Source organism: Clavelina lepadiformis, chromosome 4, assembly GCF_947623445.1.
Source record: "Clavelina lepadiformis chromosome 4, kaClaLepa1.1, whole genome shotgun sequence".
NCBI lineage: Eukaryota > Metazoa > Chordata > Ascidiacea > Aplousobranchia > Clavelinidae > Clavelina > Clavelina lepadiformis.
The window spans coordinates 18,383,081-18,406,528 of record NC_135243.1 but is presented as its reverse complement, the minus strand read 5'-3'; the positions used below and the strand labels follow the sequence as shown (position 1 = coordinate 18,406,528).

Here is a 23,448-nt window from a genome sequence, read left to right as displayed (position 1 = left end):
AAAACCCATGAAAGGGTTAAAAAAAAAAAAAAAAAAAAAAAAAAAGAAGTTAAGCAACCTCGGGCCCGGTTAGTACTTGGATGGGTGACCGCCTGGGAATACCGGGTAATGTAAGCATTTTAGTCATGCTGTATATTTCAATGAAATTTATAGCAACTGTTTGCGTTTTTGAATTTCCTGAGCAATCGAATTATAATTGAAAAGGCCATTTTCTTTCTTTTGAAACCGCCTACGACCATACCAGGTTGAGTAGACCCGATCTCGTTCGATCTCGGAAGTTAAGCAACCTCGGGCCCGGTTAGTACTTGGATGGGTGACCGCCTGGGAATACCGGGTGTTGTAAGCATTTTAGTCATGCTGTATATTTCAATGAAAGTTATAGCAACTGTTTGCGTTTTTGAATTTCCTATGCAATCGAATTATAATTGAAAAGGCCATTTTCTTTCTTTTGAAATCGCCTACGACCATACCAGGTTGAGTAGACCCGATCTCGTTCGATCTCGGAAGTTAAGCAACCTCGGGCCCGGTTAGTACTTGGATGGGTGACCGCCTGGGAATACCGGGTAATGTAAGCATTTTAGTCATGCTGTATATTTGAATGAAATTTATAGCAACTGTTTGCGTTTTTGAATTTCCTGAGCAATCGAATTATAATTGAAAAGGCCATTTTCTTTCTTTTGAAACCGCCTACGACCATACCAGGTTGAGTAGACCCGATCTCGTTCGATCTCGGAAGTTAAGCAACCTCGGGCCCGGTTAGTACTTGGATGGGTGACCGCCTGGGAATACCGGGTAATGTAAGCATTTTAGTCATGCTGTATATTTGAATGAAATTTATAGCAACTGTTTGCGTTTTTGAATTTCCTATGCAATCGAATTATAATTGAAAAGGCCATTTTCTTTCTTTTGAAATCGCCTACGACCATACCAGGTTGAGTAGACCCGATCTCGTTCGATCACGGAAGTTAAGCAACCTCGGGCCCGGTTTGTACTTGGATGGGTGACCGCCTGGGAATACCGGTTGTTGTAAGCATTTTAGTCATGCTGTATAATTCAATGAAATTTATAGCAACTGTTTGCGTTTTTGAATTTCCTATGCAATCGAATTATAATTGAAAAGGCCATTTTCTTTCTTTTGAAACTGCCTACGACCATACCAGGTTGAGTAGACCCGATCTCGTTCGATCTCGGAAGTTAAGCAACCTCGGGCCCGGTTAGTACTTGGTTGGGTGACCGCCTGGGAATACCGGGTGTTGTAAGCATTTTAGTCATGCTGTATATTTCAATGAAATTTATAGCAACTGTTTGCGTTTTTGAATTTCCTATGCAATCGAATTATAATTGAAAAGGCCATTTTCTTTCTTTTGAAATCGCCTACGACCATACCAGTTTGAGTAGACCCGATCTCGTTCGATCTCGGAAGTTAAGCAACCTCGGGCCCGGTTAGTACTTGGATGGGTGACCGCCTGGGAATACTGGGTGTTGTAAGCATTTTAGTCATGCTGTATACTTCAATGAAATTTATAGCAATTGTTTGCGTTTTTGAATTTCCTATGCAATCGAATTATAATTGAAAAGGCCATTTTCTTTCTTTTGAAATCGCCTACGACCATACCAGGTTGAGTAGACCCGATCTCGTTCGATCTCGGAAGTTAAGCAACCTCGGGCCCGGTTAGTACTTGGATGGGTGACCGCCTGGGAATACCGGGTGTTGTAAGCATTTTAGTCATGCTGTATATTTCAATGAAAGTTATAGCAACTGTTTGCGTTTTTGAATTTCCTATGCAATCGAATTATAATTGAAAAGGCCATTTTCTTTCTTTTGAAATCGCCTACGACCATACCAGGTTGAGTAGACCCGATCTCGTTCGATCTCGGAAGTTAAGCAACCTCGGGCCCGGTTAGTACTTGGATGGGTGACCGCCTGGGAATACCGGGTAATGTAAGCATTTTAGTCATGCTGTATATTTGAATGAAATTTATAGCAACTGTTTGCGTTTTTGAATTTCCTATGCAATCGAATTATAATTGAAAAGGCCATTTTCTTTCTTTTGAAACCGCCTACGACCATACCAGGTTGAGTAGACCCGATCTCGTTCGATCTCGGAAGTTAAGCAACCTCTGGCCCGGTTAGTACTTGGATGGGTGACCGCCTGGGAATACCGGGTGTTGTAAGCATTTTAGTCATGCTGTATATTTGAATGAAATTTATAGCAACTGTTTGCGTTTTTGAATTTCCTATGCAATCGAATTATAATTGAAAACGCCATTTTCTTTCTTTTGAAACTGCCTACGACCATACCAGGTTGAGTAGACCCGATCTCGTTCGATCTCGGAAGTTAAGCAACCTCGGGCCCGGTTAGTACTTGGATGGGTGACCGCCTGGGAATACCGGGTGTTGCAAGCATTTTAGTCATGCTGTATATTTCAATGAAATTTATAGCAACTGTTTGCGTTTTTGAATTTCCTATGCAATCGAATTATAATTGAAAAGGCCATTTTCTTTCTTTTGAAACTGCCTACGACCATACCAGGTTGAGTAGACCCGATCTCGTTCGATCTCGGAAGTTAAGCAACGTCGGGCACGGTTAGAACTTGGATGGGTGACCGCCTGGGAATACCGGGTGTTGTAAGCATTTTAGTCATGCTGTATATTTAAATTAAATTTATAGCAACTGTTTGCGTTTTTGAATTTCCTATGCAATCGAATTATAATTCAAAAGGCCATTTTCTTTCTTTTGAAACCGCCTAAGACCATACCAGGTTGAATAAACCCGATCTCGTTCGATCTCGGAAGTTAAGCAACCTCGGGCCCGGTTAGTACTTGGATGGGTGACCGCCTGAGAATACCGGGTGTTGTAAGCATTTTAGTCATGCTGTATATTTGAATGAAATTTATAGCAACTGTTTGCGTTTTTAAATTTCCTATGCAATCGAATTATAATTGAAAAGGCCATTTTCTTTCTTTTGAAACCGCCTACGACCATACCAGGTTGAGTAGACCCGATCTCGTTCGATCTCGGGAGTTAAGCAACCTCGGGCCCGGTTAGTACTTGGATGGGTGACCGCCTGGGAATACCGGGTGTTGTAAGCATTTTAGTCATGCTGTATATTTGAATGAAATTTATAGCAACTGTTTGCGTTTTTGAATTTCCTATGCAATCGAATTATAATTGAAAAGGCCATTTTCTTTCTTTTGAAACCACCTACGACCATACCAGGTTGAGTAGACCGGATCTTGTTCGATCTCGGAAGTTAAGCAACCTCGGCCCCAGTTTGTACTTGGATGGGTGACCGCCTGGGAATACCGGGTGTTGTAAGCATTTTTGTCATGCTGTATATTTCAATTAAATTTATAGCAATTGTTTGCCATTTTGAATTTCCTATGCAATCGAATTATAATTGAAAAGGCCATTTTCTTTCTTTTGAAATCGCCTACGACCATACCAGTTTGAGTAGACCCGATCTCGTTCGATCTCGGAAGTTAAGCAACCTCGGGCCCGGTTAGTACTTGGATGTGTGACCGCCTGGGAATACTGGGTGTTGTAAGCATTTTAGTCATGCTGTATACTTCAATGAAATTTCTAGCAATTGTTTGCGTTTTTGAATTTCCTATGCAATCGAATTATAATTGAAAAGGCCATTTTCTTTCTTTTGAAATCGCCTACGACCATACCAGGTTGAGTAGACCCGATCTCGTTCGATCTCGGAAGTTAAGCAACCTCGGGCCCGGTTAGTACTTGGATGGGTGACCGCCTGGGAATACCGGGTAATGTAAGCATTTTAGTCATGCTGTATATTTGAATGAAATTTATCGCAACTGTTTGCGTTTTTGAATTTCCTATGCAATCGAATTATAATTGAAAAGGCCATTTTCTTTCTTTTGAAACCGCCTACGACCATACCAGGTTGAGTAGACCCGATCTCGTTCGATCTCGGAAGTTAAGCAACCTCGGGCCCGGTTAGTACTTGGATGGGTGACCGCCTGGGAATACCGGGTGTTGTAAGCATTTTAGTCATGCTGTATATTTGAATGAAATTTATAGCAACTGTTTGCGTTTTTGAATTTCCTATGCAATCGAATTATAATTGAAAACGCCATTTTCTTTCTTTTGAAACTGCCTACGACCATACCAGGTTGAGTAGACCCGATCTCGTTCGATCTCGGAAGTTAAGCAACCTCGGGCCCGGTTAGTACTTGGATGGGTGACCGCCTGGGAATACCGGGTGTTGCAAGCATTTTAGTCATGCTGTATATTTCAATGAAATTTATAGCAACTGTTTGCGTTTTTGAATTTCCTATGCAATCGAATTATAATTGAAAAGGCCATTTTCTTTCTTTTGAAACTGCCTACGACCATACCAGGTTGAGTAGACCCGATCTCGTTCGATCTCGGAAGTTAAGCAACGTCGGGCACGGTTAGAACTTGGATGGGTGACCGCCTGGGAATACCGGGTGTTGTAAGCATTTTAGTCATGCTGTATATTTAAATTAAATTTATAGCAACTGTTTGCGTTTTTGAATTTCCTATGCAATCGAATTATAATTGAAAAGGCCATTTTCTTTCTTTTGAAACCGCCTAAGACCATACCAGGTTGAGTAAACCCGATCTCGTTCGATCTCGGAAGTTAAGCAACCTCGGGCCCGGTTAGTACTTGGATGGGTGACCGCCTGAGAATACCGGGTGTTGTAAGCATTTTAGTCATGCTGTATATTTGAATGAAATTTATAGCAACTGTTTGCGTTTTTGAATTTCCTATGCAATCGAATTATAATTGAAAAGGCCATTTTCTTTCTTTTGAAACCGCCTACGACCATACCAGGTTGAGTAGACCCGATCTCGTTCGATCTCGGGAGTTAAGCAACCTCGGGCCCGGTTAGTACTTGGATGGGTGACCGCCTGGGAATACCGGGTGTTGTAAGCATTTTAGTCATGCTGTATATTTGAATGAAATTTATAGCAACTGTTTGCGTTTTTGAATTTCCTATGCAATCGAATTATAATTGAAAAGGCCATTTTCTTTCTTTTGAAACCGCCTACGACCATACCAGGTTGAGTAGACCGGATCTTGTTCGATCTCGGAAGTTAAGCAACCTCGGGCCCGGTTTGTACTTGGATGGGTGACCGCCTGGGAATACCGGGTGTTGTAAGCATTTTTGTCATGCTGTATATTTCAATTAAATTTATAGCAATTGTTTGCCATTTTGAATTTCCTATGCAATCGAATTATAATTGAAAAGGCCATTTTCTTTCTTTTGAAATCGCCTACGACCATACCAGTTTGAGTAGACCCGATCTCGTTCGATCTCGGAAGTTAAGCAACCTCGGGCCCGGTTAGTACTTGGATGGGTGACCGCCTGGGAATACTGGGTGTTGTAAGCATTTTAGTCATGCTGTATACTTCAATGAAATTTCTAGCAATTGTTTGCGTTTTTGAATTTCCTATGCAATCGAATTATAATTGAAAAGGCCATTTTCTTTCTTTTGAAATCGCCTACGACCATACCAGGTTGAGTAGACCCGATCTCGTTCGATCTCGGAAGTTAAGCAACCTCGGGCCCGGTTAGTACTTGGATGGGTGACCGCCTGGGAATACCGGGTGTTGTAAGCATTTTAGTCATGCTGTATATTTCAATGAAAGTTATAGCAACTGTTTGCGTTTTTGAATTTCCTATGCAATCGAATTATAATTGAAAAGGCCATTTTCTTTCTTTTGAAATCGCCTACGACCATACCAGGTTGAGTAGACCCGATCTCGTTCGACCTCGGAAGTTAAGCAACCTCGGGCCCGGTTAGTACTTGGATGGGTGACCGCCTGGGAATACCGGGTAATGTAAGCATTTTAGTCATGCTGTATATTTGAATGAAATTTATAGCAACTGTTTGCGTTTTTGAATTTCCTGAGCAATCGAATTATAATTGAAAAGGCCATTTTCTTTCTTTTGAAACCGCCTACGACCATACCAGGTTGAGTAGACCCGATCTCGTTCGATCTCGGAAGTTAAGCAACCTCGGGCCCGGTTAGTACTTGGATGGGTGACCGCCTGGGAATACTGGGTGTTGTAAGCATTTTAGTCATGCTGTATACTTCAATGAAATTTATAGCAATTGTTTGCGTTTTTGAATTTCCTATGCAATCGAATTATAATTGAAAAGGCCATTTTCTTTCTTTTGAAATCGCCTACGACCATACCAGGTTGAGTAGACCCGATCTCGTTCGATCTCGGAAGTTAAGCAACCTCGGGCCCGGTTAGTACTTGGATGGGTGACCGCCTGGGAATACCGGGTGTTGTAAGCATTTTAGTCATGCTGTATATTTCAATGAAAGTTATAGCAACTGTTTGCGTTTTTGAATTTCCTATGCAATCGAATTATAATTGAAAAGGCCATTTTCTTTCTTTTGAAATCGCCTACGACCATACCAGGTTGAGTAGACCCGATCTCGTTCGATCTCGGAAGTTAAGCAACCTCGGGCCCGGTTAGTACTTGGATGGGTGACCGCCTGGGAATACCGGGTAATGTAAGCATTTTAGTCATGCTGTATATTTGAATGAAATTTATAGCAACTGTTTGCGTTTTTGAATTTCCTGAGCAATCGAATTATAATTGAAAAGGCCATTTTCTTTCTTTTGAAACCGCCTACGACCATACCAGGTTGAGTAGACCCGATCTCGTTTGATCTCGGAAGTTAAGCAACCTCGGGCCCGGTTAGTACTTGGATGGGTGACCGCCTGGGAATACCGGGTAATGTAAGCATTTTAGTCATGCTGTATATTTGAATGAAATTTATAGCAACTGTTTGCGTTTTTGAATTTCCTATGCAATCGAATTATAATTGAAAAGGCCATTTTCTTTCTTTTGAAATCGCCTACGACCATACCAGGTTGAGTAGACCCGATCTCGTTCGATCTCGGAAGTTAAGCAACCTCGGGCCCGGTTTGTACTTGGATGGGTGACCGCCTGGGAATACCGGTTGTTGTAAGCATTTTAGTCATGCTGTATAATTCAATGAAATTTATAGCAACTGTTTGCGTTTTTGAATTTCCTATGCAATCGAATTATAATTGAAAAGGCCATTTTCTTTCTTTTGAAACTGCCTACGACCATACCAGGTTGAGTAGACCCGATCTCGTTCGATCTCGGAAGTTAAGCAACCTCGGGCCCGGTTAGTACTTGGTTGGGTGACCGCCTGGGAATACCGGGTGTTGTAAGCATTTTAGTCATGCTGTATATTTCAATGAAATTTATAGCAACTGTTTGCGTTTTTGAATTTCCTATGCAATCGAATTATAATTGAAAAGGCCATTTTCTTTCTTTTGAAATCGCCTACGACCATACCAGTTTGAGTAGACCCGATCTCGTTCGATCTCGGAAGTTAAGCAACCTCGGGCCCGGTTAGTACTTGGATGGGTGACCGCCTGGGAATACTGGGTGTTGTAAGCATTTTAGTCATGCTGTATACTTCAATGAAATTTATAGCAATTGTTTGCGTTTTTGAATTTCCTATGCAATCGAATTATAATTGAAAAGGCCATTTTCTTTCTTTTGAAATCGCCTACGACCATACCAGGTTGAGTAGACCCGATCTCGTTCGATCTCGGAAGTTAAGCAACCTCGGGCCCGGTTAGTACTTGGATGGGTGACCGCCTGGGAATACCGGGTGTTGTAAACATTTTAGTCATGCTGTATATTTCAATGAAAGTTATAGCAACTGTTTGCGTTTTTGAATTTCCTATGCAATCGAATTATAATTGAAAAGGCCATTTTCTTTCTTTTGAAATCGCCTACGACCATACCAGGTTGAGTAGACCCGATCTCGTTCGATCTCGGAAGTTAAGCAACCTCGGGCCCGGTGAGTACTTGGATGGGTGTCCGCCTGGGAATACCGGGTAATGTAAGCATTTTAGTCATGCTGTATATTTGAATGAAATTTATAGCAACTGTTTGCGTTTTTGAATTTCCTATGCAATCGAATTATAATTGAAAAGGCCATTTTCTTTCTTTTGAAACCGCCTACGACCATACCAGGTTGAGTAGACCCGATCTCGTTCGATCTCGGAAGTTAAGCAACCTCGGGCCCGGTTAGTACTTGGATGGGTGACCGCCTGGGAATACCGGGTGTTGTAAGCATTTTAGTCATGCTGTATATTTGAATGAAATTTATAGCAACTGTTTGCGTTTTTGAATTTCCTATGCAATCGAATTATAATTGAAAACGCCATTTTCTTTCTTTTGAAACTGCCTACGACCATACCAGGTTGAGTAGACCCGATCTCGTTCGATCTCAGAAGTTAAGCAACCTCGGGCCCGGTTAGTACTTGGTTGGGTGACCGCCTGGGAATACCGGGTGTTGCAAGCATTTTAGTCATGCTGTATATTTCAATGAAATTTATAGCAACTGTTTGCGTTTTTGAATTTCCTATGCAATCGAATTATAATTGAAAAGGCCATTTTCTTTCTTTTGAAACTGCCTACGACCATACCAGGTTGAGTAGACCCGATCTCGTTCGATCTCGGAAGTTAAGCTACGTCGGGCACGGTTAGAACTTGGATGGGTGACCGCCTGGGAATACCGGGTGTTGTAAGCATTTTAGTCATGCTGTATATTTAAATTAAATTTATAGCAACTGTTTGCGTTTTTGAATTTCCTATGCAATCGAATTATAATTGAAAAGGCCATTTTCTTTCTTTTGAAACCGCCTAAGACCATACCAGGTTGAGTAAACCCGATCTCGTTCGATCCATGAAGTTAAGCAACCTCGGGCCCGGTTAGTACTTGGATGGGTGACCGCCTGAGAATACCGGGTGTTGTAAGCATTTTAGTCATGCTGTATATTTCAATGAAATTGATAGCAACTGTTTGCGTTTTTGATTTTCCTATGCAATCGAATTATAATTGAAAACGCCATTTTCTTTCTTTTGAAATCGCCTACGACCATACCAGGTTGAGTAGACCCGATCTCGTTCGATCTCGGAAGTTAAGCAACGTCGGGCACGGTTAGAACTTGGATGGGTGATCGCCTGGGAATACCGGGTGTTGTAAGCATTTTAGTCATGCTGTATATTTCAATCAAATTTATAGCAACTGTTTGCGTTTTTGAATTTCCTATGCAATCGAATTATAATTGAAAAGGCCATTTTCTTTCTTTTGAAACCGCCTACGACCATACCAGGTTGAGTAGACCGGATCTTGTTCGATCTCGGAAGTTAAGCAACCTCGGGCCCGGTTTGTACTTGGATGGGTGACCGCCTGGGAATACCGGGTGTTGTAAGCATTTTTGTCATGCTGTATATTTCAATTAAATTTATAGCAATTGTTTGCCATTTTGAATTTCCTATGCAATCGAATTATAATTGAAAAGGCCATTTTCTTTCTTTTGAAATCGCCTACGACCATACCAGTTTGAGTAGACCCGATCTCGGAAGTTAAGCAACCTCGGGCCCGGTTAGTACTTGGATGGGTGACCGCCTGGGAATACTGGGTGTTGTAAGCATTTTAGTCATGCTGTATACTTCAATGAAATTTATAGCAATTGTTTGCGTTTTTGAATTTCCTATGCAATCGAATTATAATTGAAAAGGCCATTTTCTTTCTTTTGAAATCGCCTACGACCATACCAGGTTGAGTAGACCCGATCTCGTTCGATCTCGGAAGTTAAGCAACCTCGGGCCCGGTTAGTACTTGGATGAGTGACCGCCTGGGAATACCGGGTGTTGTAAGCATTTTAGTCATGCTGTATATTTCAATGAAAGTTATAGCAACTGTTTGCGTTTTTGAATTTCCTATGCAATCGAATTATAATTGAAAAGGCCATTTTCTTTCTTTTGAAATCGCCTACGACCATACCAGGTTGAGTAGACCCGATCTCGTTCGATCTCGGAAGTTAAGCAACCTCGGGCCCGGTTAGTACTGGGATGGGTGACCGCCTGGGAATACCGGGTAATGTAAGCATTTTAGTCATGCTGTATATTTGAATGAAATTTATAGCAACTGTTTGCGTTTTTGAATTTCCTATGCAATCGAATTATAATTGAAAAGGCCATTTTCTTTCTTTTGAAACCGCCTACGACCATACCAGGTTGAGTAGACCCGATCTCGTTCGATCTCGGAAGTTAAGCAACCTCGGGCCCGGTTAGTACTTGGATGGGTGACCGCCTGGGAATACCGGGTAATGTAAGCATTTTAGTCATGCTGTATTTTTGAATGAAATTTATAGCAACTGTTTGCGTTTTTGAATTTCCTATGCAATCGAATTATAATTGAAAAGGCCATTTTCTTTCTTTTGAAATCGCCTACGACCATACCAGGTTGAGTAGACCCGATCTCGTTCGATCTCGGAAGTTAAGCAACCTCGGGCCCGGTTTGTACTTGGATGGGTGACCGCCTGAGAATACCGGGTGTTGTAAGCATTTTAGTCATGCTGTATATTTCAATGAAATTTATAGCAACTGTTTGCGTTTTTGAATTTCCTATGCAATCGAATTATAATTGAAAAGGCCATTTTCTTTCTTTTGAAACTGCCTACGACCATACCAGGTTGAGTAGACCCGATCTCGTTCGATCTCGGAAGTTAAGCAACCTCGGGCCCGGTTAGTACTTGGTTGGGTGACCGCCTGGGAATACCGGGTGTTGTAAGCATTTTAGTCATGCTGTATATTTCAATGAAATTTATAGCAACTGTTTGCGTTTTTGAATTTCCTATGCAATCGAATTATAATTGAAAAGGCCATTTTCTTTCTTTTGAAACTGCCTACGACCATACCAGGTTGAGTAGACCCGATCTCGTTCGATCTCGGAAGTTAAGCAACGTCGGGCACGGTTAGAACTTGGATGGGTGACCGCCTGGGAATACCGGGTGTTGTAAGCATTTTAGTCATGCTGTATATTTAAATTAAATTTATAGCAACTGTTTGCGTTTTTGAATTTCCTATGCAATCGAATTATAATTGAAAAGGCCATTTTCTTTCTTTTGAAATCGCCTAAGACCATACCAGGTTGAGTAAACCCGATCTCGTTCGATCCATGAAGTTAAGCAACCTCGGGCCCGGTTAGTACTTGGATGGGTGACCGCCTGAGAATACCGGGTGCAGAGGTCAGGATGGCCGATTGGTCTAAGGCGCCAGACTCAAGCAGAGGGAGTGATGTATCCAGGACTCCGTGGCGCAACGGTAGCGCGTCTGACTTCAGATTAGAAGGTTGGATCTCGTTCGATCTCGGAAGTTAAGCAACCTCGTGGAAATCTGGTTGAATATTTTGGGTTAGCCACCCATTTCGCCGGCTTATATTGTTAAATATTTGCACTTGAGTGCTCTGAATGATCGAAAGTTATGGCAGAAAGTAAACCCGTTTCTTATTCGGACAAAGTTATGAAGAAGTTAAGACCTATGGAGTATGCAAGGCCAAATTGCCTAACGTTTAGAGTATCTTATGGTACCAAAAGGGAAGACCTTTGGAAAATTTTTGAAAAGATTAACTTTTTTTTAAAATTACTCGTTGGCCTAGTGGAGAAGAAAGGTGGCAATATCGATATTACCTGCAAGTCGAGAGAGCATGTTCTGGATTTACATAAAAAACTTCTTAATCTTGAAGAAATTCGGTACCTAAAGCTGTATGAACCGGATAAGGTATATGTTCATATATCTTGGATTCCTACACCATTTCCTATTGAAGCCTTGAAATCATTCTTAGAAGAAAATCATGGTAAAATCATTAAATGTTTCCCAAAAAAAGATGCAAAGGCTTTGTTCAGTGGTGTTTATATTATGGAAATGGCTAAAGATGAACTGGATCAAACACCAATACCAAGCTATTTAAATATTCTTGGGGAAGAACTACTAGTCAAATACCATGGACAGTTGGCAACATGCCAGTACTGCAACAAACCAGGACACAAACACATCAACTGTCCTGCCAAAAATAACTCTGAATACCCCCCGCTGGAAGAGAACAATCAGCCAAACCCCAGAAGAGGTATGGATTATTATAGAAACCCTCTCACTAGACACCAATCACCTGGCCACACTCACAATGAAGAAAACCATGAAAATTCTATAATGAACACAAACAAGGACAATACTGAAGATGGAAAGAACAATGACAGCAATGAACCTGATACAGCAACCACAAAGAAAGGGGAAGAACAACCTAGGGACTGGTTTGACATGACAGAAAACAATCTAACAGAAGTACATATGAATGAAGACAACTCAATAGAAACGAATACTGAGAGGAGGAGTGACAGGAAAAGACCCTCTCCAGATGAGGCATCTGAGGAGCCTTGCACAAAGGTTAGCCATAATGATAATACATACATAGTCAAATGTCTAACATGTAACAATGAAGAACATATCTTGGATGAGTGCAGGAAATGGAAATGTAGTAAATGCCCTGAAGATTATATAGTAATAAATACCTGTAATGACAGAATTAAACAGATAATTCCAGAAGGAAACATGCATGACTTTCCTTGTGATGTGTGTCAAAGTGAATTAAAATACCTATCTTGCTGTAAAGCACACACTCATGTATCAGAGTATGGTGAGAACTTTGTTGAATGTGCAACCTGTAATGCTTCATTGTGTGAGTGTTTATGTAAGAGCTACAACCTAATACCCCCTATTAGAACACAAGGCAAATGTGTGAACACAGAATGCAATTTGTGTGTTATACATTGTGACTGTGAAGAGGTGGTTTGTAAGGCCATAAGCCCCTCTCAATCATACTTTTGTAATTGTGGATATAAATACACATGTGAGAGTATTGAAGGGATTAAAGATTATATTTAAATAGTAATTATTGTATTCGTTTTTTCCGGTTTTAGATACCTTACGTTATCGGTTATTATGTTTCTTCTACGTATTCTCAGTGTTAATTGTAATGGATTGCGAAAGCAAGACAAACGCGCCTTCGTTTATGACTTGCTACGCACCAAAAACGTTGACGTTGCCTTGTTACAAGAAACGCACTCTAGCCCGGGGGACGAAATACAGTGGACAAAAGAATGGGGTAAGCGTGCGCTGTGGAATTCAGGAAACACGCAATCAAGAGGCCTGGCTATACTAATAAATAACAAGCATATAGAGGTTAAAAGCGTAAATTTTGACAACTTTGGGAGAGTATTAGCCGCGGATATTAGTGTTTTTGGCGAAAGTATGCACATTGTAAACGTTTACGCACCAGTACGCGGAAGTGGCAACGAATGCAACACGCAAGATCGGTTTTATGACGGCATATATCCTTATGTGCACTGTAAATTACCAACACTGTTGGCGGGGGATTTCAACTGCGTCGACGACCGACTAAAAGATCGCAATAAATTTATGGCGCACCAAGTTAAACGGTATGAGTCGAAGTCCCTGAAGGATTTGTGCGAAACCTACGGATTGAAAGACCTCTATAGATTATCACGACCGAACGGAAAAGATTTTACTTGGCATGGCAACGAAGCGCACTCAAGGCTGGACCGCTTTTACGGTTCAGACGAGCTCACGCACATTAATCATGTCATCGAACCTTGCGCTGTAAGTGATCACGATGCGATTCACGTTGATATCAAATTAAACATTTCCAGAAACTACGGCAATGGCTACTGGAAAAACAATGTCACCGTTTACGAAAATGAAGACCTTACTCAAGAATTAAAAGAAAGCTGGCATGATTATAAAAGTCTGCAAGTTCTTTACAAAAATAAACTCGATTGGTGGATTGATACAAAGTACCGAATAAGAGAACTGGTGCAGAAACACTCGAAGCGAATTCACCAAAAAAAGAATCAGCGAGAACACGAATTAAACGCAAGCCTCAATGAGTTGCGCCAAGACTTAAATGAAGGCAAAAAAGTCATGACAGAGTTTCGCAAAACAAAAGCCGAACTAATTACTATCCACAAAGAACAACGAAAGAAAATTAGAATAATTGCTCATGCAAATGAACTTGACTACGGAGATCGCCCGACAAAGTTTTTCTACCGCAAGCTGAAAGAACATCATAGAGCGACCTACATCGAGTCGCTGCGCACAAATCAAAACATTGAAGCAAACACGCCGAAAGAAAAACTAGACGTTGCGACTGATTTTTATAAAACCTTATACTCGAAACAAAAACTTGACAAACGGAGACAAAGCGCGTTCCTACAGGATATTGAACAAAAAATAGATAGAGACACCACAGAGACCTTAGATCTAGAAGTAACTAAGGACGAGATGCTTTTCGCCGTTAAATCCATGAAAAATGGTAAAACACCGGGGCTCGATGGCTTAAGCATAGAATTCTACAAAACGTTCTGGAGCCTTGTAGGCGACACGCTGATTGAAGTAGCGAAAGAGTTTTTTGCTGAATCACAACCACCCGCCGAGTTGACTCGGGGATTGATAACTCTGATATTTAAGAAAGGCGAACGGACTGATATAAAAAATTATCGACCGATAACATTACTGAATGTCGATTATAAGATATTTAGCAAAATGATGACATTACGATTGAAAAGCTTTGTACCAAAACTTATCAATGACACGCAGTTTGCTGTGGGTGGCAGAGATATAAACGATGGAACAGCGCTGCTTAGAGACTGTATTGAATATATTAAAAATCGAAACACCGATGGATACATTGTATCTCTTGACATCTACAAAGCTTTTGACTGCGTCGACCATGAATTCTTGGCTGAAATTCTGAAAAAATTCGGGGTTGGTGAAATTTTTACGAAAATGATTACAACTACGCTGATAAATAATCAGACATGTGTAATGATCAATGGGCACATAGGGGCAGATTTTCGCGTCGAACGCGGTTTACGACAAGGAGATCCATTAAGTTTGTATTTGTTCCTGTTAGCAATGGAGCCGGTTATAATTGCTTTAAACAAAAATACAGCTATACAAGGTTTACATCTACCAGCTTCAGGCGGTAAAGTTGTGAAAACTATAGCATACGCTGATGATACAACCTTGGTCCTCCAAGATGAACAATCGGTGTCACAAGCCTTTTTTGTATTAGGTGAATACCTTACAGCGACGGGAATAAAAGTGAACTTCAGTAAAGTAACGGCTTTGAAACTAGGTAGGAAGCAAAGCAAAAACTCTCAGCTTCCCACGCTTTCCTGGGTCGATTCGATAAATGTTTTGAACGTTCCTTATGGTAAACCTCAGGCAATTACTGACTGGCTCGAAAACAAGGTGCGTAGCATGCGTTTGAAGGTATCGAATTTCTCAAAATTTAGATCGACGTATGATGGAAAATCGCTAATTGTAAAAACACTATTATTGCCCATTTTTGTGTATGGTTCTAGAGTGTATGATCTTGCGCTTCAGCAGCGCCGAAATGTACGCAAAATTGTTGAAAATTATGTTTTAGCACTGGTGCAAGATTAAACATGGAAACGATAAGTAAAACCAGGGAAAACGGTGGATACGACTTTATTGACATCCCACTGTATTTAGATATCTTGAAGTTAAAAGTTGTTAAGAAATATTACAACGATCGAAAGCAAAATAACAGCATACACTTACCGCTGTATTTCCTTGAATATTACATTGGCTTTACTTTGTGTAATATGCTGGCAATGCCTGTAAATAATTCTGTGCTGCATGCTACACAACCCACGTCATATTATAGCAACGTAGTTGATATCCTGAAACGTTACAGCATTACCATAGATGAAATTGCTGAAAAGACAACCAAACAAATTTACAGGAGAATTGTAAACGAGAGAAATGCACAAGTACTAGTATCTATGTTCTCCATAAATATGCAAAACATGTGGACTGGCATTCACAATAAGGTACTACCAAATTATTTAAAAACTTTTGGTTACAAGATGGTATGGAATGTGCTACCCTTATGTATTAATGAGCGCATAGCACGTATACAAAAAACATCAAGATGCCCATTATGTGACCTTCATGATGAAGATGTATATCATTTGTTTTACGATTGTGTATGTATACAACCCATATGGGATTATGTAAACGTGATAATATTTAACATCAGTGGTGTTTTGATGCCGAAAGTTTCTCCACAAATGTGTATTGCCTTGGACTTGAGTTCACTAAAACAACTTTGTGTTTGCGAAACCAATTTAAATGCAACAATATTATTGTTAAGCATTTCAAGGTACTGCATATGGCTATCTAGGAACAAAGTGATTTTCGAACAAGAACCGTTTCTCTATCAAGAGGTGATAAACAGAATAAAAGCCATGTCAAAAGCGCGCAATAGCGCAGAGAAAAGTCGCCAGACAAGTGTTCACAACTCAGTAACGCAAACCCTTTGGAATAGTATGTGCTCAAATTAATTTCGATTGTGACAGTATCAAAAGAAGTATTTATGTACATAAGTGTATTGCATATCGAATATTGTTTTAGTGTATTGATCGTGTATTGTCGTGTAAAAACCCATGAAAGGGTTAAAAAAAAAAAAAAAAAAAAAAAAAAAGAAGTTAAGCAACCTCGGGCCCGGTTAGTACTTGGATGGGTGACCGCCTGGGAATACCGGGTAATGTAAGCATTTTAGTCATGCTGTATATTTCAATGAAATTTATAGCAACTGTTTGCGTTTTTGATTTTCCTATGCAATCGAATTATAATTGAAAAAGCCATTTTCTTTCTTTTGAAACCGCCTACGACCATACCAGGTTGAGTAGACCCGATCTCGTTCGATCTCGGAAGTTAAGCAACGTCGGGCACGGTTAGAACTTGGATGGGTGACCGCCTGGGAATACCGGGTGTTGTAAGCATTTTAGTCATGCTGTATATTTCAATCAAATTTATAGCAATTTTTTGCGTTTTTGAATTTCCTATTCAATCGAATTATAATTGAAAAGGCCATTTTCTTTCTTTTGAAAACGCCTACGACCATACCAGGTTGAGTAGACCCGATCTCGTTCGATCTCGGAAGTTAAGCAACCTCGGGCCCGGTTAGTACTTGGATGGGTGACCGCCTGGGAATTCCGGGTGTTGTAAGCATTTTAGTCATGCTGTATATTTCAATTAAATTTATTGCAACTGTTTGCGTTTTTGAATTACCTATGCAATCGAATTATAATTGAAAAGGCCATTTTCTTTCTTTTGAAATCGCCTAAGACCATACCAGGTTGAGTAGACCCGATCTCGTTCGATCTCGGAAGTTAAGCAACCTCGGGCCCGGTTAGTACTTGGATGGGTGACCGCCTGGGAATACCGGGTAAAGTAAGCATTTTAGTCATGCTGTATATTTCAATGAAATTTATAGCAACTGTTTGCGTTTTTGAATTTCCTATGCAATCGAATTATAATTGAAAAGGCCATTTTCTTTCGTTTAAAATCGCCTACGACCATACCAGGTTGAGTAGACCCGATCTCGTTCGATCTCGGAAGTTAAGCAACCTCGGGCCCGGTTAGTACTTGGATGGGTGACCGCCTGGGAATACCGGGTGTTGTAAGCATTTTAGTCATGCTGTATATTTCAATGAAATTTATAGCAACTGTTTGCGTTTTTGAATTTCCTATGCAATCGAATTATAATTGAAAAGGCCATTTTCTTTCTTTTGAAACTGCCTACGACCATACCAGGTTGAGTAGACCCGATCTCGTTCGATCTCGGAAGTTAAGCAACCTCGGGCCCGGTTAGTAATTGGTTGGGTGACCGCCTGGGAATACCGGGTGTTGTAAGCATTTTAGTCATGCTGTATATTTCAATGAAATTTATAGCAACTGTTTGCGTTTTTGAATTTCCTATGCAATCGAATTATAATTGAAAAGGCCATTTTCTTTCTTTTGAAATCGCCTACGACCATACCAGGTTGAGTAGACCCGATCTCGTTCGATCTCGGAAGTTAAGCAACCTCGGGCCCGGTTAGTACTTGGATGGGTGACCGCCTGGGAATACCGGGTGTTGTAAGCATTTTAGTCACGCTGTATATTTCAATGAAAGTTATAGCAACTGTTTGCGTTTTTGAATTTCCTATATGCAATCGAATTATAATTGAAAAGGCCATTTTTTTTCTTTTGAAATCGCCTACGACCATACCAGGTTGAGTAGACCCGATCTCGTTCGATCTCGGAAGTTAAGCAACCTCGGGCCCGGTTAGTACTTGGATGGGTGACCGCCTGGGAATACCGGGTGTTGTAAGCATTTTAGTCATGCTGTATATTTGAATGAAATTTATAGCAATTGTTTGCCATTTTGAATTTTCTATGCAATCGAATTATAATTAAAAAGGCCATTTTCTCTCTTTTGAAATCGCCTACGACCATACCAGTTTGAGTAGACCCGATCTCGTTCGATCTCGGAAGTTAAGCAACCTCGGGTCCGGTTAGTACTTGGATGGGTGACCGCCTGGGAATACTGGGTGTTGTAAGCATTTTAGTCATGTTGTATACTTCAATGAAATTTATAGCAATTGTTTGCGTTTTTGAATTTCCTATGCAATCGAATTATAATTGAAAAGGCCATTTTCTTTCTTTTGAAATCGCCTACGACCATACCAGGTTGAGTAGACCCGATCTCGTTCGATCTCGGAAGTTAAGCAACCTCGGGCCCGGTTAGTACTTGGATGGGTGACCGCCTGGGAATACCGGGTAATGTAAGCATTTTAGTCATGCTGTATATTTGAATGAAATTTATAGCAACTGTTTGCGTTTTTGAATTTCCTATGCAATCGAATTATAATTGAAAAGGCCATTTTCTTTCTTTTGAAATCGCCTACGACCATACCAGGTTGAGTAGACCCGATCTCGTTCGATCTCGGAAGTTAAGCAACCTCGGGCCCGGTTAGTACTTGGATGGGTGACCGCCTGGGAATACTGGGTGTTGTTAGCATTTTAGTCATGCTGTATACTTCAATGAAATTTATAGCAATTGTTTGCGTTTTTGAATTTCCTATGCAATCGAATTATAATTGAAAAGGCCATTTTCTTTCTTTTGTAACTGCCTACGACCATACCAGGTTGAGTAGACCCGATCTCGTTCGATCTCGGAAGTTAAGCAACCTCGGGCCCGGTTAGTACTTGGATGGGTGACCGCCTGGAAATACCGGGTGTTGTAAGCATTTTAGTCATGCTGTATATTTCAATGAAAGTTATAGCAACTGTTTGCGTTTTTGAATTTCCTATGCAATCGAATTATAATTGAAAAGGCCATTTTCTTTCTTTTGAAATCGCCTACGACCATACCAGGTTGAGTAGACCCGATCTCGTTCGATCTCGGAAGTTAAGCAACCTCGGGCCCGGTTAGTACTTGGATGGGTGACCGCCTGGGAATACCGGGTAATGTAAGCATTTTAGTCATGCTGTATATTTCAATGAAATTTATAGCAACTGTTTGCGTTTTTGAATTTCCTATGCAATCGAATTATAATTGAAAAGGCCATTTTCTTTCTTTTGAAACCGCCTACGACCATACCAGGTTGAGTAGACCCGATCTCGTTCGATCTCGGAAGTTAAGCAACCTCGGGCCCGGTTTGTACTTGGATGGGTGACCGCCTGGGAATACCGGGTGTTGCAAGCATTTTAGTCAAGCTGTATATTTCAATGAAATTTATAGCAATATTTTGCCATTTTGAATTTCCTATGCAATCGAATTATAATTGAAAAGGCCATTTTCTTTCTTTTGAAACCGCCTACGACCATACCAGGTTGAGTAGACCGGATCTTGTTCGATCTCGGAAGTTAAGCAACCTCGGGCCCGGTTTGTACTTGGATGGGTGACCGCCTGGGAATACCGGGTGTTGTAAGCATTTTTGTCATGCTGTATATTTCAATGAAATTTATAGCAATTGTTTGCCATTTTGAATTTCCTATGCAATCGAATTATAATTGAAAAGGCCATTTTCTTTCTTTTGAAATCGCCTACGACCATACCAGTTTGAGTAGACCCGATCTCGTTCGATCTCGGAAGTTAAGCAACCTCGGGCCCGGTTAGTACTTGGATGGGTGACCGCCTGGGAATACTGGGTGTTGTAAGCATTTTAGTCATGCTGTATACTTCAATGAAATTTATAGCAATTGTTTGCGTTTTTGAATTTCCTATGCAATCGAATTATAATTGAAAAGGCCATTTTCTTTCTTTTGAAATCGCCTACGACCATACCAGGTTAAGTAGACCCGATCTCGTTCGATCTCGGAAGTTAAGCAACCTCGGGCCCGGTTAGTACTTGGATGGGTGACCGCCTGGGAATACCGGGTGTTGTAAGCATTTTAGTCATGCTGTATATTTCAATGAAAGTTATAGCAACTGTTTGCGTTTTTGAATTTCCTATGCAATCGAATTATAATTGAAAAGGCCATTTTCTTTCTTTTGAAATCGCCTACGACCATACCAGGTTGAGTAGACCCGATCTCGTTCGATCTCGGAAGTTAAGCAACCTCGGGCCCGGTTAGTACTTGGATGGGTGACCGCCTGGGAATACCGGGTAATGTAAGCATTTTAGTCATGCTGTATATTTGAATGAAATTTATAGCAACTGTTTGCGTTTTTGAATTTCCTATGCAATCGAATTATAATTGAAAAGGCCATTTTCTTTCTTTTGAAACCGCCTACGACCATACCAGGTTGAGTAGACCCGATCTCGTTCGATCTCGGAAGTTAAGCAACCTCGGGCCCGGTTAGTACTTGGATGGGTGACCGCCTGGGAATACCGGGTGTTGTAAGCATTTTAGTCATGCTGTATATTTCAATGAAATTTATAGCAATTGTTTGCCATTTTGAATTTTCTATGCAATCGAATTATAATTGAAAAGGCCATTTTCTTTCTTTTGAAATCGCCTACGACCATACCAGGTTGAGTAGATCCGATCTCGTTCGATCTCGGAAGTTAAGCAACCTCTGGCCCGGTTAGTACTTGGATGGGTGACCGCCTGGGAATACCGGGTAATGTAAGCATTTTAGTCATGCTGTATATTTCAATCAAATTTATAGCAATTGTTTGCGTTTTTGAATTTCCTATGCAATCGAATTATAATTGAAAAGGCCATTTTCTTTCTTTTGAAATCGCCTACGACCATACCAGGTTGAGTGGACCCGATCTCGTTCGATCTCGGAAGTTAAGCAACATCGGGCCCGGTTAGTACTTGGATGGGTGACCGCCTGGGAATACCGGGTGTTGTAAGCATTTTAGTCATGCTGTATATTTGAATGAAATTTATAGCAACTGTTTGCGTTTTTGAATTTCCTATGCAATCGAATTATAATTGAAAAGGCCATTTTCTTTCTTTTGAAATCGCCTACGACCATACCAGATTGAGTAGACCCGATCTCGTTCGATCTCGGAAGTTAAGCAACCTCGTGCCCGGTTAGTACTTGGATGGGTGACCGCCTGGGAATACCGGGTAATGTAAGCATTTTAGTCATGCTGTATATTTGAATGAAATTTTTAGCAACTGTTTGCGTTTTTGAATTTCCTATGCAATCGAATTATAATAGAAAAGGCCATTTTCTTTCTTTTGAAACCGCCTACGACCATACCAGGTTGAGTAGACCGGATCTCGTTCGCTCTCGGAAGTTAAGCAACCTCGGGCCCGGTTTGTACTTGGATGGGTGACCGCCTGGGAATACCGGGTGTTGTAAGCATTTTAATCATGCTGTATATTTAAATTAAATTTCTAGCAACTGTTTGCGTTTTTGAATTTCCTATGCAATCGAATTATAATTGAAAAGGCCATTTTCTTTCTTTTGAAACCGCCTAAGACCATACCAGGTTGAGTAGACCCGATCTCGTTCGATCTCAGAAGTTAAGCAACCTCGGGCCCGGTTTGTACTTGGATGGGTGACCGCCTGGGAATACCGGGTGTTGTAAGCATTTTAATCATGCTGTATATTTAAATTAAATTTCTAGCAACTGTTTGCGTTTTTGAATTTCCTATGCAATCGAATTATAATTGAAATGGCCATTTTCTTTCTTTTGAAACCGCCTAAGACCATACCAGGTTGAGTAGACCCGATCTCGTTCGATCTCGGAAGTTAAGCAACCTCGGGCCCGGTTAGTACTTGGATGGGTGACCGCCTGGGAATACCGGGTGTTGTAAGCATTTTAGTCATGCTGTATATTTCAATGAAATTTATAGCAATTGTTTGCCATTTTTAATTTCCTATGCAATCGAATTATAATTGAAAAGGCCATTTTCTTTCTTTTGAAATCGCCTACGGCCATACCAGGTTGAGTAGACCCGATCTCGGAAGTTAAGCAACCTCGGGCCCGATTAGTACTTGGATGGGTGACCGCCTGGGAATACTGGATGTTGTAAGCATTTTAGTCATGCTGTATACTTCAATGAAATTTATAGCAATTGTTTGCGTTTTTGAATTTCCTATGCAATCGAATTATAATTGAAAAGGCCATTTTCTTTCTTTTGAAATCGCCTACGACCATACCAGGTTGAGTAGACCCGATCTCGTTCGATCTCGGAAGTTAAGCAACCTCGGGCCCGGTTAGTACTTGGATGGGTGACCGCCTGGGAATACCGGGTTTTTGTAAGCATTTTAGTCATGCTGTATATTTCAATGAAATTTATAGCAACTGTTTGCGTTTTTGAATTTCCTATGCAATCGAATTATAATTGAAAAGGCCATTTTCTTTCTTTTGAAATCGCCTACGACCATACCAGGTTGAGTAGACCCGATCTCGTTTGATCTCGGAAGTTAGGCAACCTCGGGCCCGGTTAGTACTTGGATGGGTGACCGCCTGGGAATACCGGGTAATGTAAGCATTTTAGTCATGCTGCATATTTGAATGAAATTTATAGCAACTGTTTGCGTTTTTGAATTTCCTATGCAATCGAATTATAATTGAAAAGGCCATTTTCTTTCTTTTGAAACCGCCTACGACCATACCAGTTTGAGTAGACCCGATCTCGTTCGATCTCGGAAGTTAAGCAACCTCGGTCCCGGTTAGTACTTGGATGGGTGACCGCCTGGGAATAACGGGTGTTGTAAGCATTTTAGTCATGCTGTATATTTGAATGAAATTTATAGCAACTATTTGCGTTTTTGAATTTCCTATGCAATCGAATTTTAATTGAAAAGGCCATTTTCTTTCTTTTAAAACCGCCTACGACCATACCAGGTTGAGTAGACCGGATCTCGTTCGATCTCGGAAGTTAAGCAACCTCGGGCCCGGTTAGTACTTGGATGGGTGACCGCCTGGGAATACCGGGTAATGTAAGCATTTTAGTCATGCTGTATATTTGAATGAAATTTATAGCAACTGTTTGCGTTTTTGAATTTCCTATGCAATCGAATTATAATTGAAAAGGCCATTTTCTTTCTTTTGAAACCGCCTACGACCATACCAGGTTGAGTAGACCCGATCTCGTTCGATCTCGGAAGTTAAGCAACCTCGGGCCCGGTTAGTACTTGGATGGGTGACCGCCTGGGAATACCGGGTGTTGTAAGCATTTTAGTCATGCTGTATATTTGAATGAAATTTATAGCAATTGTTTGCCATTTTGAATTTTCTATGCAATCGAATTATAA

At 40.8% G+C, this 23,448-nt stretch overlaps 1 protein-coding gene, 54 non-coding genes and 24 pseudogenes across 55 annotated transcripts; all 79 read left to right on the top strand.

Moving 5' to 3' along the window:
* The first annotated feature begins 227 nt into the window (after positions 1 to 227).
* On the top strand, positions 228 to 346 carry LOC143455919 (5S ribosomal RNA). The gene has a single exon (XR_013117003.1). It is a non-coding gene; the product is annotated as a 5S ribosomal RNA (ribosomal RNA).
* Positions 347 to 456: 110 nt separating this feature from the next.
* Positions 457 to 575, top strand: LOC143454681 (5S ribosomal RNA). The gene has a single exon (XR_013116291.1). It is a non-coding gene; the product is annotated as a 5S ribosomal RNA (ribosomal RNA).
* Positions 576 to 685: 110 nt separating this feature from the next.
* On the top strand, positions 686 to 804 carry LOC143454680 (5S ribosomal RNA). The gene has a single exon (XR_013116290.1). It is a non-coding gene; the product is annotated as a 5S ribosomal RNA (ribosomal RNA).
* Positions 805 to 914: 110 nt separating this feature from the next.
* On the top strand, positions 915 to 1,033 carry LOC143455728 (5S ribosomal RNA; annotated as a pseudogene).
* A 110-nt stretch (positions 1,034 to 1,143) lies between these two features.
* Positions 1,144 to 1,262, top strand: LOC143453566 (5S ribosomal RNA). The gene has a single exon (XR_013115227.1). It is a non-coding gene; the product is annotated as a 5S ribosomal RNA (ribosomal RNA).
* Positions 1,263 to 1,372: 110 nt separating this feature from the next.
* On the top strand, positions 1,373 to 1,491 carry LOC143454595 (5S ribosomal RNA). Its single transcript, XR_013116210.1, has one exon. It is a non-coding gene; the product is annotated as a 5S ribosomal RNA (ribosomal RNA).
* Positions 1,492 to 1,601: 110 nt separating this feature from the next.
* LOC143455908 (5S ribosomal RNA) lies at positions 1,602 to 1,720 on the top strand. The gene has a single exon (XR_013117002.1). It is a non-coding gene; the product is annotated as a 5S ribosomal RNA (ribosomal RNA).
* Positions 1,721 to 1,830: 110 nt separating this feature from the next.
* On the top strand, positions 1,831 to 1,949 carry LOC143454679 (5S ribosomal RNA). The gene has a single exon (XR_013116289.1). It is a non-coding gene; the product is annotated as a 5S ribosomal RNA (ribosomal RNA).
* Positions 1,950 to 2,059: 110 nt separating this feature from the next.
* Positions 2,060 to 2,178, top strand: LOC143454445 (5S ribosomal RNA). Its single transcript, XR_013116068.1, has one exon. It is a non-coding gene; the product is annotated as a 5S ribosomal RNA (ribosomal RNA).
* Positions 2,179 to 2,288: 110 nt separating this feature from the next.
* On the top strand, positions 2,289 to 2,407 carry LOC143454034 (5S ribosomal RNA). Its single transcript, XR_013115678.1, has one exon. It is a non-coding gene; the product is annotated as a 5S ribosomal RNA (ribosomal RNA).
* A 110-nt stretch (positions 2,408 to 2,517) lies between these two features.
* Positions 2,518 to 2,636, top strand: LOC143456610 (5S ribosomal RNA; annotated as a pseudogene).
* Positions 2,637 to 2,746: 110 nt separating this feature from the next.
* LOC143453794 (5S ribosomal RNA) lies at positions 2,747 to 2,865 on the top strand. The gene has a single exon (XR_013115447.1). It is a non-coding gene; the product is annotated as a 5S ribosomal RNA (ribosomal RNA).
* Positions 2,866 to 2,975: 110 nt separating this feature from the next.
* On the top strand, positions 2,976 to 3,094 carry LOC143453790 (5S ribosomal RNA). The gene has a single exon (XR_013115443.1). It is a non-coding gene; the product is annotated as a 5S ribosomal RNA (ribosomal RNA).
* A 110-nt stretch (positions 3,095 to 3,204) lies between these two features.
* On the top strand, positions 3,205 to 3,323 carry LOC143456950 (5S ribosomal RNA; annotated as a pseudogene).
* Positions 3,324 to 3,433: 110 nt separating this feature from the next.
* LOC143455732 (5S ribosomal RNA) lies at positions 3,434 to 3,552 on the top strand (annotated as a pseudogene).
* A 110-nt stretch (positions 3,553 to 3,662) lies between these two features.
* On the top strand, positions 3,663 to 3,781 carry LOC143454676 (5S ribosomal RNA). Its single transcript, XR_013116287.1, has one exon. It is a non-coding gene; the product is annotated as a 5S ribosomal RNA (ribosomal RNA).
* Positions 3,782 to 3,891: 110 nt separating this feature from the next.
* On the top strand, positions 3,892 to 4,010 carry LOC143455895 (5S ribosomal RNA). Its single transcript, XR_013117000.1, has one exon. It is a non-coding gene; the product is annotated as a 5S ribosomal RNA (ribosomal RNA).
* Positions 4,011 to 4,120: 110 nt separating this feature from the next.
* Positions 4,121 to 4,239, top strand: LOC143454033 (5S ribosomal RNA). Its single transcript, XR_013115677.1, has one exon. It is a non-coding gene; the product is annotated as a 5S ribosomal RNA (ribosomal RNA).
* A 110-nt stretch (positions 4,240 to 4,349) lies between these two features.
* LOC143456608 (5S ribosomal RNA) lies at positions 4,350 to 4,468 on the top strand (annotated as a pseudogene).
* Positions 4,469 to 4,578: 110 nt separating this feature from the next.
* Positions 4,579 to 4,697, top strand: LOC143454394 (5S ribosomal RNA). The gene has a single exon (XR_013116019.1). It is a non-coding gene; the product is annotated as a 5S ribosomal RNA (ribosomal RNA).
* Positions 4,698 to 4,807: 110 nt separating this feature from the next.
* On the top strand, positions 4,808 to 4,926 carry LOC143453789 (5S ribosomal RNA). The gene has a single exon (XR_013115442.1). It is a non-coding gene; the product is annotated as a 5S ribosomal RNA (ribosomal RNA).
* Positions 4,927 to 5,036: 110 nt separating this feature from the next.
* On the top strand, positions 5,037 to 5,155 carry LOC143455601 (5S ribosomal RNA; annotated as a pseudogene).
* Positions 5,156 to 5,265: 110 nt separating this feature from the next.
* LOC143454594 (5S ribosomal RNA) lies at positions 5,266 to 5,384 on the top strand. The gene has a single exon (XR_013116209.1). It is a non-coding gene; the product is annotated as a 5S ribosomal RNA (ribosomal RNA).
* Positions 5,385 to 5,494: 110 nt separating this feature from the next.
* On the top strand, positions 5,495 to 5,613 carry LOC143455884 (5S ribosomal RNA). Its single transcript, XR_013116999.1, has one exon. It is a non-coding gene; the product is annotated as a 5S ribosomal RNA (ribosomal RNA).
* A 110-nt stretch (positions 5,614 to 5,723) lies between these two features.
* LOC143454891 (5S ribosomal RNA) lies at positions 5,724 to 5,842 on the top strand. Its single transcript, XR_013116495.1, has one exon. It is a non-coding gene; the product is annotated as a 5S ribosomal RNA (ribosomal RNA).
* Positions 5,843 to 5,952: 110 nt separating this feature from the next.
* LOC143453779 (5S ribosomal RNA) lies at positions 5,953 to 6,071 on the top strand. The gene has a single exon (XR_013115433.1). It is a non-coding gene; the product is annotated as a 5S ribosomal RNA (ribosomal RNA).
* Positions 6,072 to 6,181: 110 nt separating this feature from the next.
* Positions 6,182 to 6,300, top strand: LOC143455872 (5S ribosomal RNA). The gene has a single exon (XR_013116998.1). It is a non-coding gene; the product is annotated as a 5S ribosomal RNA (ribosomal RNA).
* Positions 6,301 to 6,410: 110 nt separating this feature from the next.
* LOC143454675 (5S ribosomal RNA) lies at positions 6,411 to 6,529 on the top strand. Its single transcript, XR_013116286.1, has one exon. It is a non-coding gene; the product is annotated as a 5S ribosomal RNA (ribosomal RNA).
* A 110-nt stretch (positions 6,530 to 6,639) lies between these two features.
* Positions 6,640 to 6,758, top strand: LOC143454805 (5S ribosomal RNA). Its single transcript, XR_013116412.1, has one exon. It is a non-coding gene; the product is annotated as a 5S ribosomal RNA (ribosomal RNA).
* A 110-nt stretch (positions 6,759 to 6,868) lies between these two features.
* On the top strand, positions 6,869 to 6,987 carry LOC143454689 (5S ribosomal RNA). Its single transcript, XR_013116299.1, has one exon. It is a non-coding gene; the product is annotated as a 5S ribosomal RNA (ribosomal RNA).
* Positions 6,988 to 7,097: 110 nt separating this feature from the next.
* Positions 7,098 to 7,216, top strand: LOC143453565 (5S ribosomal RNA). The gene has a single exon (XR_013115226.1). It is a non-coding gene; the product is annotated as a 5S ribosomal RNA (ribosomal RNA).
* A 110-nt stretch (positions 7,217 to 7,326) lies between these two features.
* On the top strand, positions 7,327 to 7,445 carry LOC143454593 (5S ribosomal RNA). The gene has a single exon (XR_013116208.1). It is a non-coding gene; the product is annotated as a 5S ribosomal RNA (ribosomal RNA).
* A 110-nt stretch (positions 7,446 to 7,555) lies between these two features.
* Positions 7,556 to 7,674, top strand: LOC143453840 (5S ribosomal RNA). The gene has a single exon (XR_013115491.1). It is a non-coding gene; the product is annotated as a 5S ribosomal RNA (ribosomal RNA).
* A 110-nt stretch (positions 7,675 to 7,784) lies between these two features.
* Positions 7,785 to 7,903, top strand: LOC143455571 (5S ribosomal RNA; annotated as a pseudogene).
* Positions 7,904 to 8,013: 110 nt separating this feature from the next.
* LOC143455861 (5S ribosomal RNA) lies at positions 8,014 to 8,132 on the top strand. Its single transcript, XR_013116997.1, has one exon. It is a non-coding gene; the product is annotated as a 5S ribosomal RNA (ribosomal RNA).
* Positions 8,133 to 8,242: 110 nt separating this feature from the next.
* Positions 8,243 to 8,361, top strand: LOC143455351 (5S ribosomal RNA). Its single transcript, XR_013116932.1, has one exon. It is a non-coding gene; the product is annotated as a 5S ribosomal RNA (ribosomal RNA).
* A 110-nt stretch (positions 8,362 to 8,471) lies between these two features.
* LOC143456873 (5S ribosomal RNA) lies at positions 8,472 to 8,590 on the top strand (annotated as a pseudogene).
* A 110-nt stretch (positions 8,591 to 8,700) lies between these two features.
* On the top strand, positions 8,701 to 8,819 carry LOC143456914 (5S ribosomal RNA; annotated as a pseudogene).
* Positions 8,820 to 8,929: 110 nt separating this feature from the next.
* On the top strand, positions 8,930 to 9,048 carry LOC143456874 (5S ribosomal RNA; annotated as a pseudogene).
* Positions 9,049 to 9,158: 110 nt separating this feature from the next.
* On the top strand, positions 9,159 to 9,277 carry LOC143455600 (5S ribosomal RNA; annotated as a pseudogene).
* A 110-nt stretch (positions 9,278 to 9,387) lies between these two features.
* On the top strand, positions 9,388 to 9,496 carry LOC143456939 (5S ribosomal RNA; annotated as a pseudogene).
* Positions 9,497 to 9,606: 110 nt separating this feature from the next.
* Positions 9,607 to 9,725, top strand: LOC143454371 (5S ribosomal RNA). The gene has a single exon (XR_013115998.1). It is a non-coding gene; the product is annotated as a 5S ribosomal RNA (ribosomal RNA).
* Positions 9,726 to 9,835: 110 nt separating this feature from the next.
* On the top strand, positions 9,836 to 9,954 carry LOC143454579 (5S ribosomal RNA). The gene has a single exon (XR_013116195.1). It is a non-coding gene; the product is annotated as a 5S ribosomal RNA (ribosomal RNA).
* A 110-nt stretch (positions 9,955 to 10,064) lies between these two features.
* Positions 10,065 to 10,183, top strand: LOC143454674 (5S ribosomal RNA). Its single transcript, XR_013116285.1, has one exon. It is a non-coding gene; the product is annotated as a 5S ribosomal RNA (ribosomal RNA).
* A 110-nt stretch (positions 10,184 to 10,293) lies between these two features.
* Positions 10,294 to 10,412, top strand: LOC143453849 (5S ribosomal RNA). The gene has a single exon (XR_013115499.1). It is a non-coding gene; the product is annotated as a 5S ribosomal RNA (ribosomal RNA).
* A 110-nt stretch (positions 10,413 to 10,522) lies between these two features.
* On the top strand, positions 10,523 to 10,641 carry LOC143458027 (5S ribosomal RNA). The gene has a single exon (XR_013117667.1). It is a non-coding gene; the product is annotated as a 5S ribosomal RNA (ribosomal RNA).
* A 110-nt stretch (positions 10,642 to 10,751) lies between these two features.
* LOC143456606 (5S ribosomal RNA) lies at positions 10,752 to 10,870 on the top strand (annotated as a pseudogene).
* A 110-nt stretch (positions 10,871 to 10,980) lies between these two features.
* LOC143457373 (5S ribosomal RNA) lies at positions 10,981 to 11,098 on the top strand (annotated as a pseudogene).
* An 854-nt stretch (positions 11,099 to 11,952) lies between these two features.
* Positions 11,953 to 16,379, top strand: LOC143452551 (uncharacterized). Its single transcript, XM_076953572.1, has 2 exons — positions 11,953 to 12,290; positions 16,105 to 16,379. Exons 1-2 carry the CDS (start codon positions 11,976 to 11,978, stop codon positions 16,132 to 16,134), a joined length of 345 nt encoding a protein of 114 aa, XP_076809687.1. The 5' UTR covers positions 11,953 to 11,975; the 3' UTR covers positions 16,135 to 16,379.
* Positions 16,380 to 16,616: 237 nt separating this feature from the next.
* Positions 16,617 to 16,735, top strand: LOC143456605 (5S ribosomal RNA; annotated as a pseudogene).
* Positions 16,736 to 16,845: 110 nt separating this feature from the next.
* Positions 16,846 to 16,964, top strand: LOC143456936 (5S ribosomal RNA). The gene has a single exon (XR_013117101.1). It is a non-coding gene; the product is annotated as a 5S ribosomal RNA (ribosomal RNA).
* Positions 16,965 to 17,074: 110 nt separating this feature from the next.
* Positions 17,075 to 17,193, top strand: LOC143456316 (5S ribosomal RNA; annotated as a pseudogene).
* Positions 17,194 to 17,303: 110 nt separating this feature from the next.
* Positions 17,304 to 17,422, top strand: LOC143455849 (5S ribosomal RNA). The gene has a single exon (XR_013116996.1). It is a non-coding gene; the product is annotated as a 5S ribosomal RNA (ribosomal RNA).
* A 110-nt stretch (positions 17,423 to 17,532) lies between these two features.
* Positions 17,533 to 17,651, top strand: LOC143454707 (5S ribosomal RNA). Its single transcript, XR_013116317.1, has one exon. It is a non-coding gene; the product is annotated as a 5S ribosomal RNA (ribosomal RNA).
* Positions 17,652 to 17,761: 110 nt separating this feature from the next.
* Positions 17,762 to 17,880, top strand: LOC143455837 (5S ribosomal RNA). The gene has a single exon (XR_013116994.1). It is a non-coding gene; the product is annotated as a 5S ribosomal RNA (ribosomal RNA).
* A 112-nt stretch (positions 17,881 to 17,992) lies between these two features.
* LOC143455824 (5S ribosomal RNA) lies at positions 17,993 to 18,111 on the top strand. Its single transcript, XR_013116993.1, has one exon. It is a non-coding gene; the product is annotated as a 5S ribosomal RNA (ribosomal RNA).
* Positions 18,112 to 18,221: 110 nt separating this feature from the next.
* Positions 18,222 to 18,340, top strand: LOC143455287 (5S ribosomal RNA). The gene has a single exon (XR_013116872.1). It is a non-coding gene; the product is annotated as a 5S ribosomal RNA (ribosomal RNA).
* Positions 18,341 to 18,450: 110 nt separating this feature from the next.
* On the top strand, positions 18,451 to 18,569 carry LOC143454673 (5S ribosomal RNA). The gene has a single exon (XR_013116284.1). It is a non-coding gene; the product is annotated as a 5S ribosomal RNA (ribosomal RNA).
* Positions 18,570 to 18,679: 110 nt separating this feature from the next.
* LOC143454524 (5S ribosomal RNA) lies at positions 18,680 to 18,798 on the top strand. The gene has a single exon (XR_013116142.1). It is a non-coding gene; the product is annotated as a 5S ribosomal RNA (ribosomal RNA).
* Positions 18,799 to 18,908: 110 nt separating this feature from the next.
* Positions 18,909 to 19,027, top strand: LOC143454044 (5S ribosomal RNA). The gene has a single exon (XR_013115687.1). It is a non-coding gene; the product is annotated as a 5S ribosomal RNA (ribosomal RNA).
* A 110-nt stretch (positions 19,028 to 19,137) lies between these two features.
* On the top strand, positions 19,138 to 19,256 carry LOC143454672 (5S ribosomal RNA). Its single transcript, XR_013116283.1, has one exon. It is a non-coding gene; the product is annotated as a 5S ribosomal RNA (ribosomal RNA).
* Positions 19,257 to 19,366: 110 nt separating this feature from the next.
* On the top strand, positions 19,367 to 19,485 carry LOC143454600 (5S ribosomal RNA). The gene has a single exon (XR_013116214.1). It is a non-coding gene; the product is annotated as a 5S ribosomal RNA (ribosomal RNA).
* Positions 19,486 to 19,595: 110 nt separating this feature from the next.
* LOC143455599 (5S ribosomal RNA) lies at positions 19,596 to 19,714 on the top strand (annotated as a pseudogene).
* A 110-nt stretch (positions 19,715 to 19,824) lies between these two features.
* LOC143454592 (5S ribosomal RNA) lies at positions 19,825 to 19,943 on the top strand. Its single transcript, XR_013116207.1, has one exon. It is a non-coding gene; the product is annotated as a 5S ribosomal RNA (ribosomal RNA).
* A 110-nt stretch (positions 19,944 to 20,053) lies between these two features.
* Positions 20,054 to 20,172, top strand: LOC143454013 (5S ribosomal RNA). Its single transcript, XR_013115658.1, has one exon. It is a non-coding gene; the product is annotated as a 5S ribosomal RNA (ribosomal RNA).
* Positions 20,173 to 20,282: 110 nt separating this feature from the next.
* LOC143454670 (5S ribosomal RNA) lies at positions 20,283 to 20,401 on the top strand. Its single transcript, XR_013116281.1, has one exon. It is a non-coding gene; the product is annotated as a 5S ribosomal RNA (ribosomal RNA).
* Positions 20,402 to 20,511: 110 nt separating this feature from the next.
* LOC143455812 (5S ribosomal RNA) lies at positions 20,512 to 20,630 on the top strand. Its single transcript, XR_013116992.1, has one exon. It is a non-coding gene; the product is annotated as a 5S ribosomal RNA (ribosomal RNA).
* A 110-nt stretch (positions 20,631 to 20,740) lies between these two features.
* Positions 20,741 to 20,859, top strand: LOC143456219 (5S ribosomal RNA; annotated as a pseudogene).
* Positions 20,860 to 20,969: 110 nt separating this feature from the next.
* Positions 20,970 to 21,088, top strand: LOC143454442 (5S ribosomal RNA). The gene has a single exon (XR_013116065.1). It is a non-coding gene; the product is annotated as a 5S ribosomal RNA (ribosomal RNA).
* A 110-nt stretch (positions 21,089 to 21,198) lies between these two features.
* Positions 21,199 to 21,317, top strand: LOC143456237 (5S ribosomal RNA; annotated as a pseudogene).
* A 110-nt stretch (positions 21,318 to 21,427) lies between these two features.
* On the top strand, positions 21,428 to 21,546 carry LOC143455543 (5S ribosomal RNA; annotated as a pseudogene).
* A 110-nt stretch (positions 21,547 to 21,656) lies between these two features.
* LOC143455778 (5S ribosomal RNA) lies at positions 21,657 to 21,775 on the top strand (annotated as a pseudogene).
* Positions 21,776 to 21,885: 110 nt separating this feature from the next.
* LOC143454464 (5S ribosomal RNA) lies at positions 21,886 to 22,004 on the top strand. The gene has a single exon (XR_013116085.1). It is a non-coding gene; the product is annotated as a 5S ribosomal RNA (ribosomal RNA).
* A 110-nt stretch (positions 22,005 to 22,114) lies between these two features.
* LOC143457056 (5S ribosomal RNA) lies at positions 22,115 to 22,223 on the top strand (annotated as a pseudogene).
* A 110-nt stretch (positions 22,224 to 22,333) lies between these two features.
* LOC143454500 (5S ribosomal RNA) lies at positions 22,334 to 22,453 on the top strand. Its single transcript, XR_013116119.1, has one exon. It is a non-coding gene; the product is annotated as a 5S ribosomal RNA (ribosomal RNA).
* A 110-nt stretch (positions 22,454 to 22,563) lies between these two features.
* Positions 22,564 to 22,682, top strand: LOC143455744 (5S ribosomal RNA; annotated as a pseudogene).
* A 110-nt stretch (positions 22,683 to 22,792) lies between these two features.
* On the top strand, positions 22,793 to 22,911 carry LOC143455349 (5S ribosomal RNA). Its single transcript, XR_013116930.1, has one exon. It is a non-coding gene; the product is annotated as a 5S ribosomal RNA (ribosomal RNA).
* Positions 22,912 to 23,021: 110 nt separating this feature from the next.
* On the top strand, positions 23,022 to 23,140 carry LOC143455596 (5S ribosomal RNA; annotated as a pseudogene).
* A 110-nt stretch (positions 23,141 to 23,250) lies between these two features.
* LOC143455801 (5S ribosomal RNA) lies at positions 23,251 to 23,369 on the top strand. Its single transcript, XR_013116991.1, has one exon. It is a non-coding gene; the product is annotated as a 5S ribosomal RNA (ribosomal RNA).
* The last annotated feature ends 79 nt before the right edge of the window (positions 23,370 to 23,448 follow it).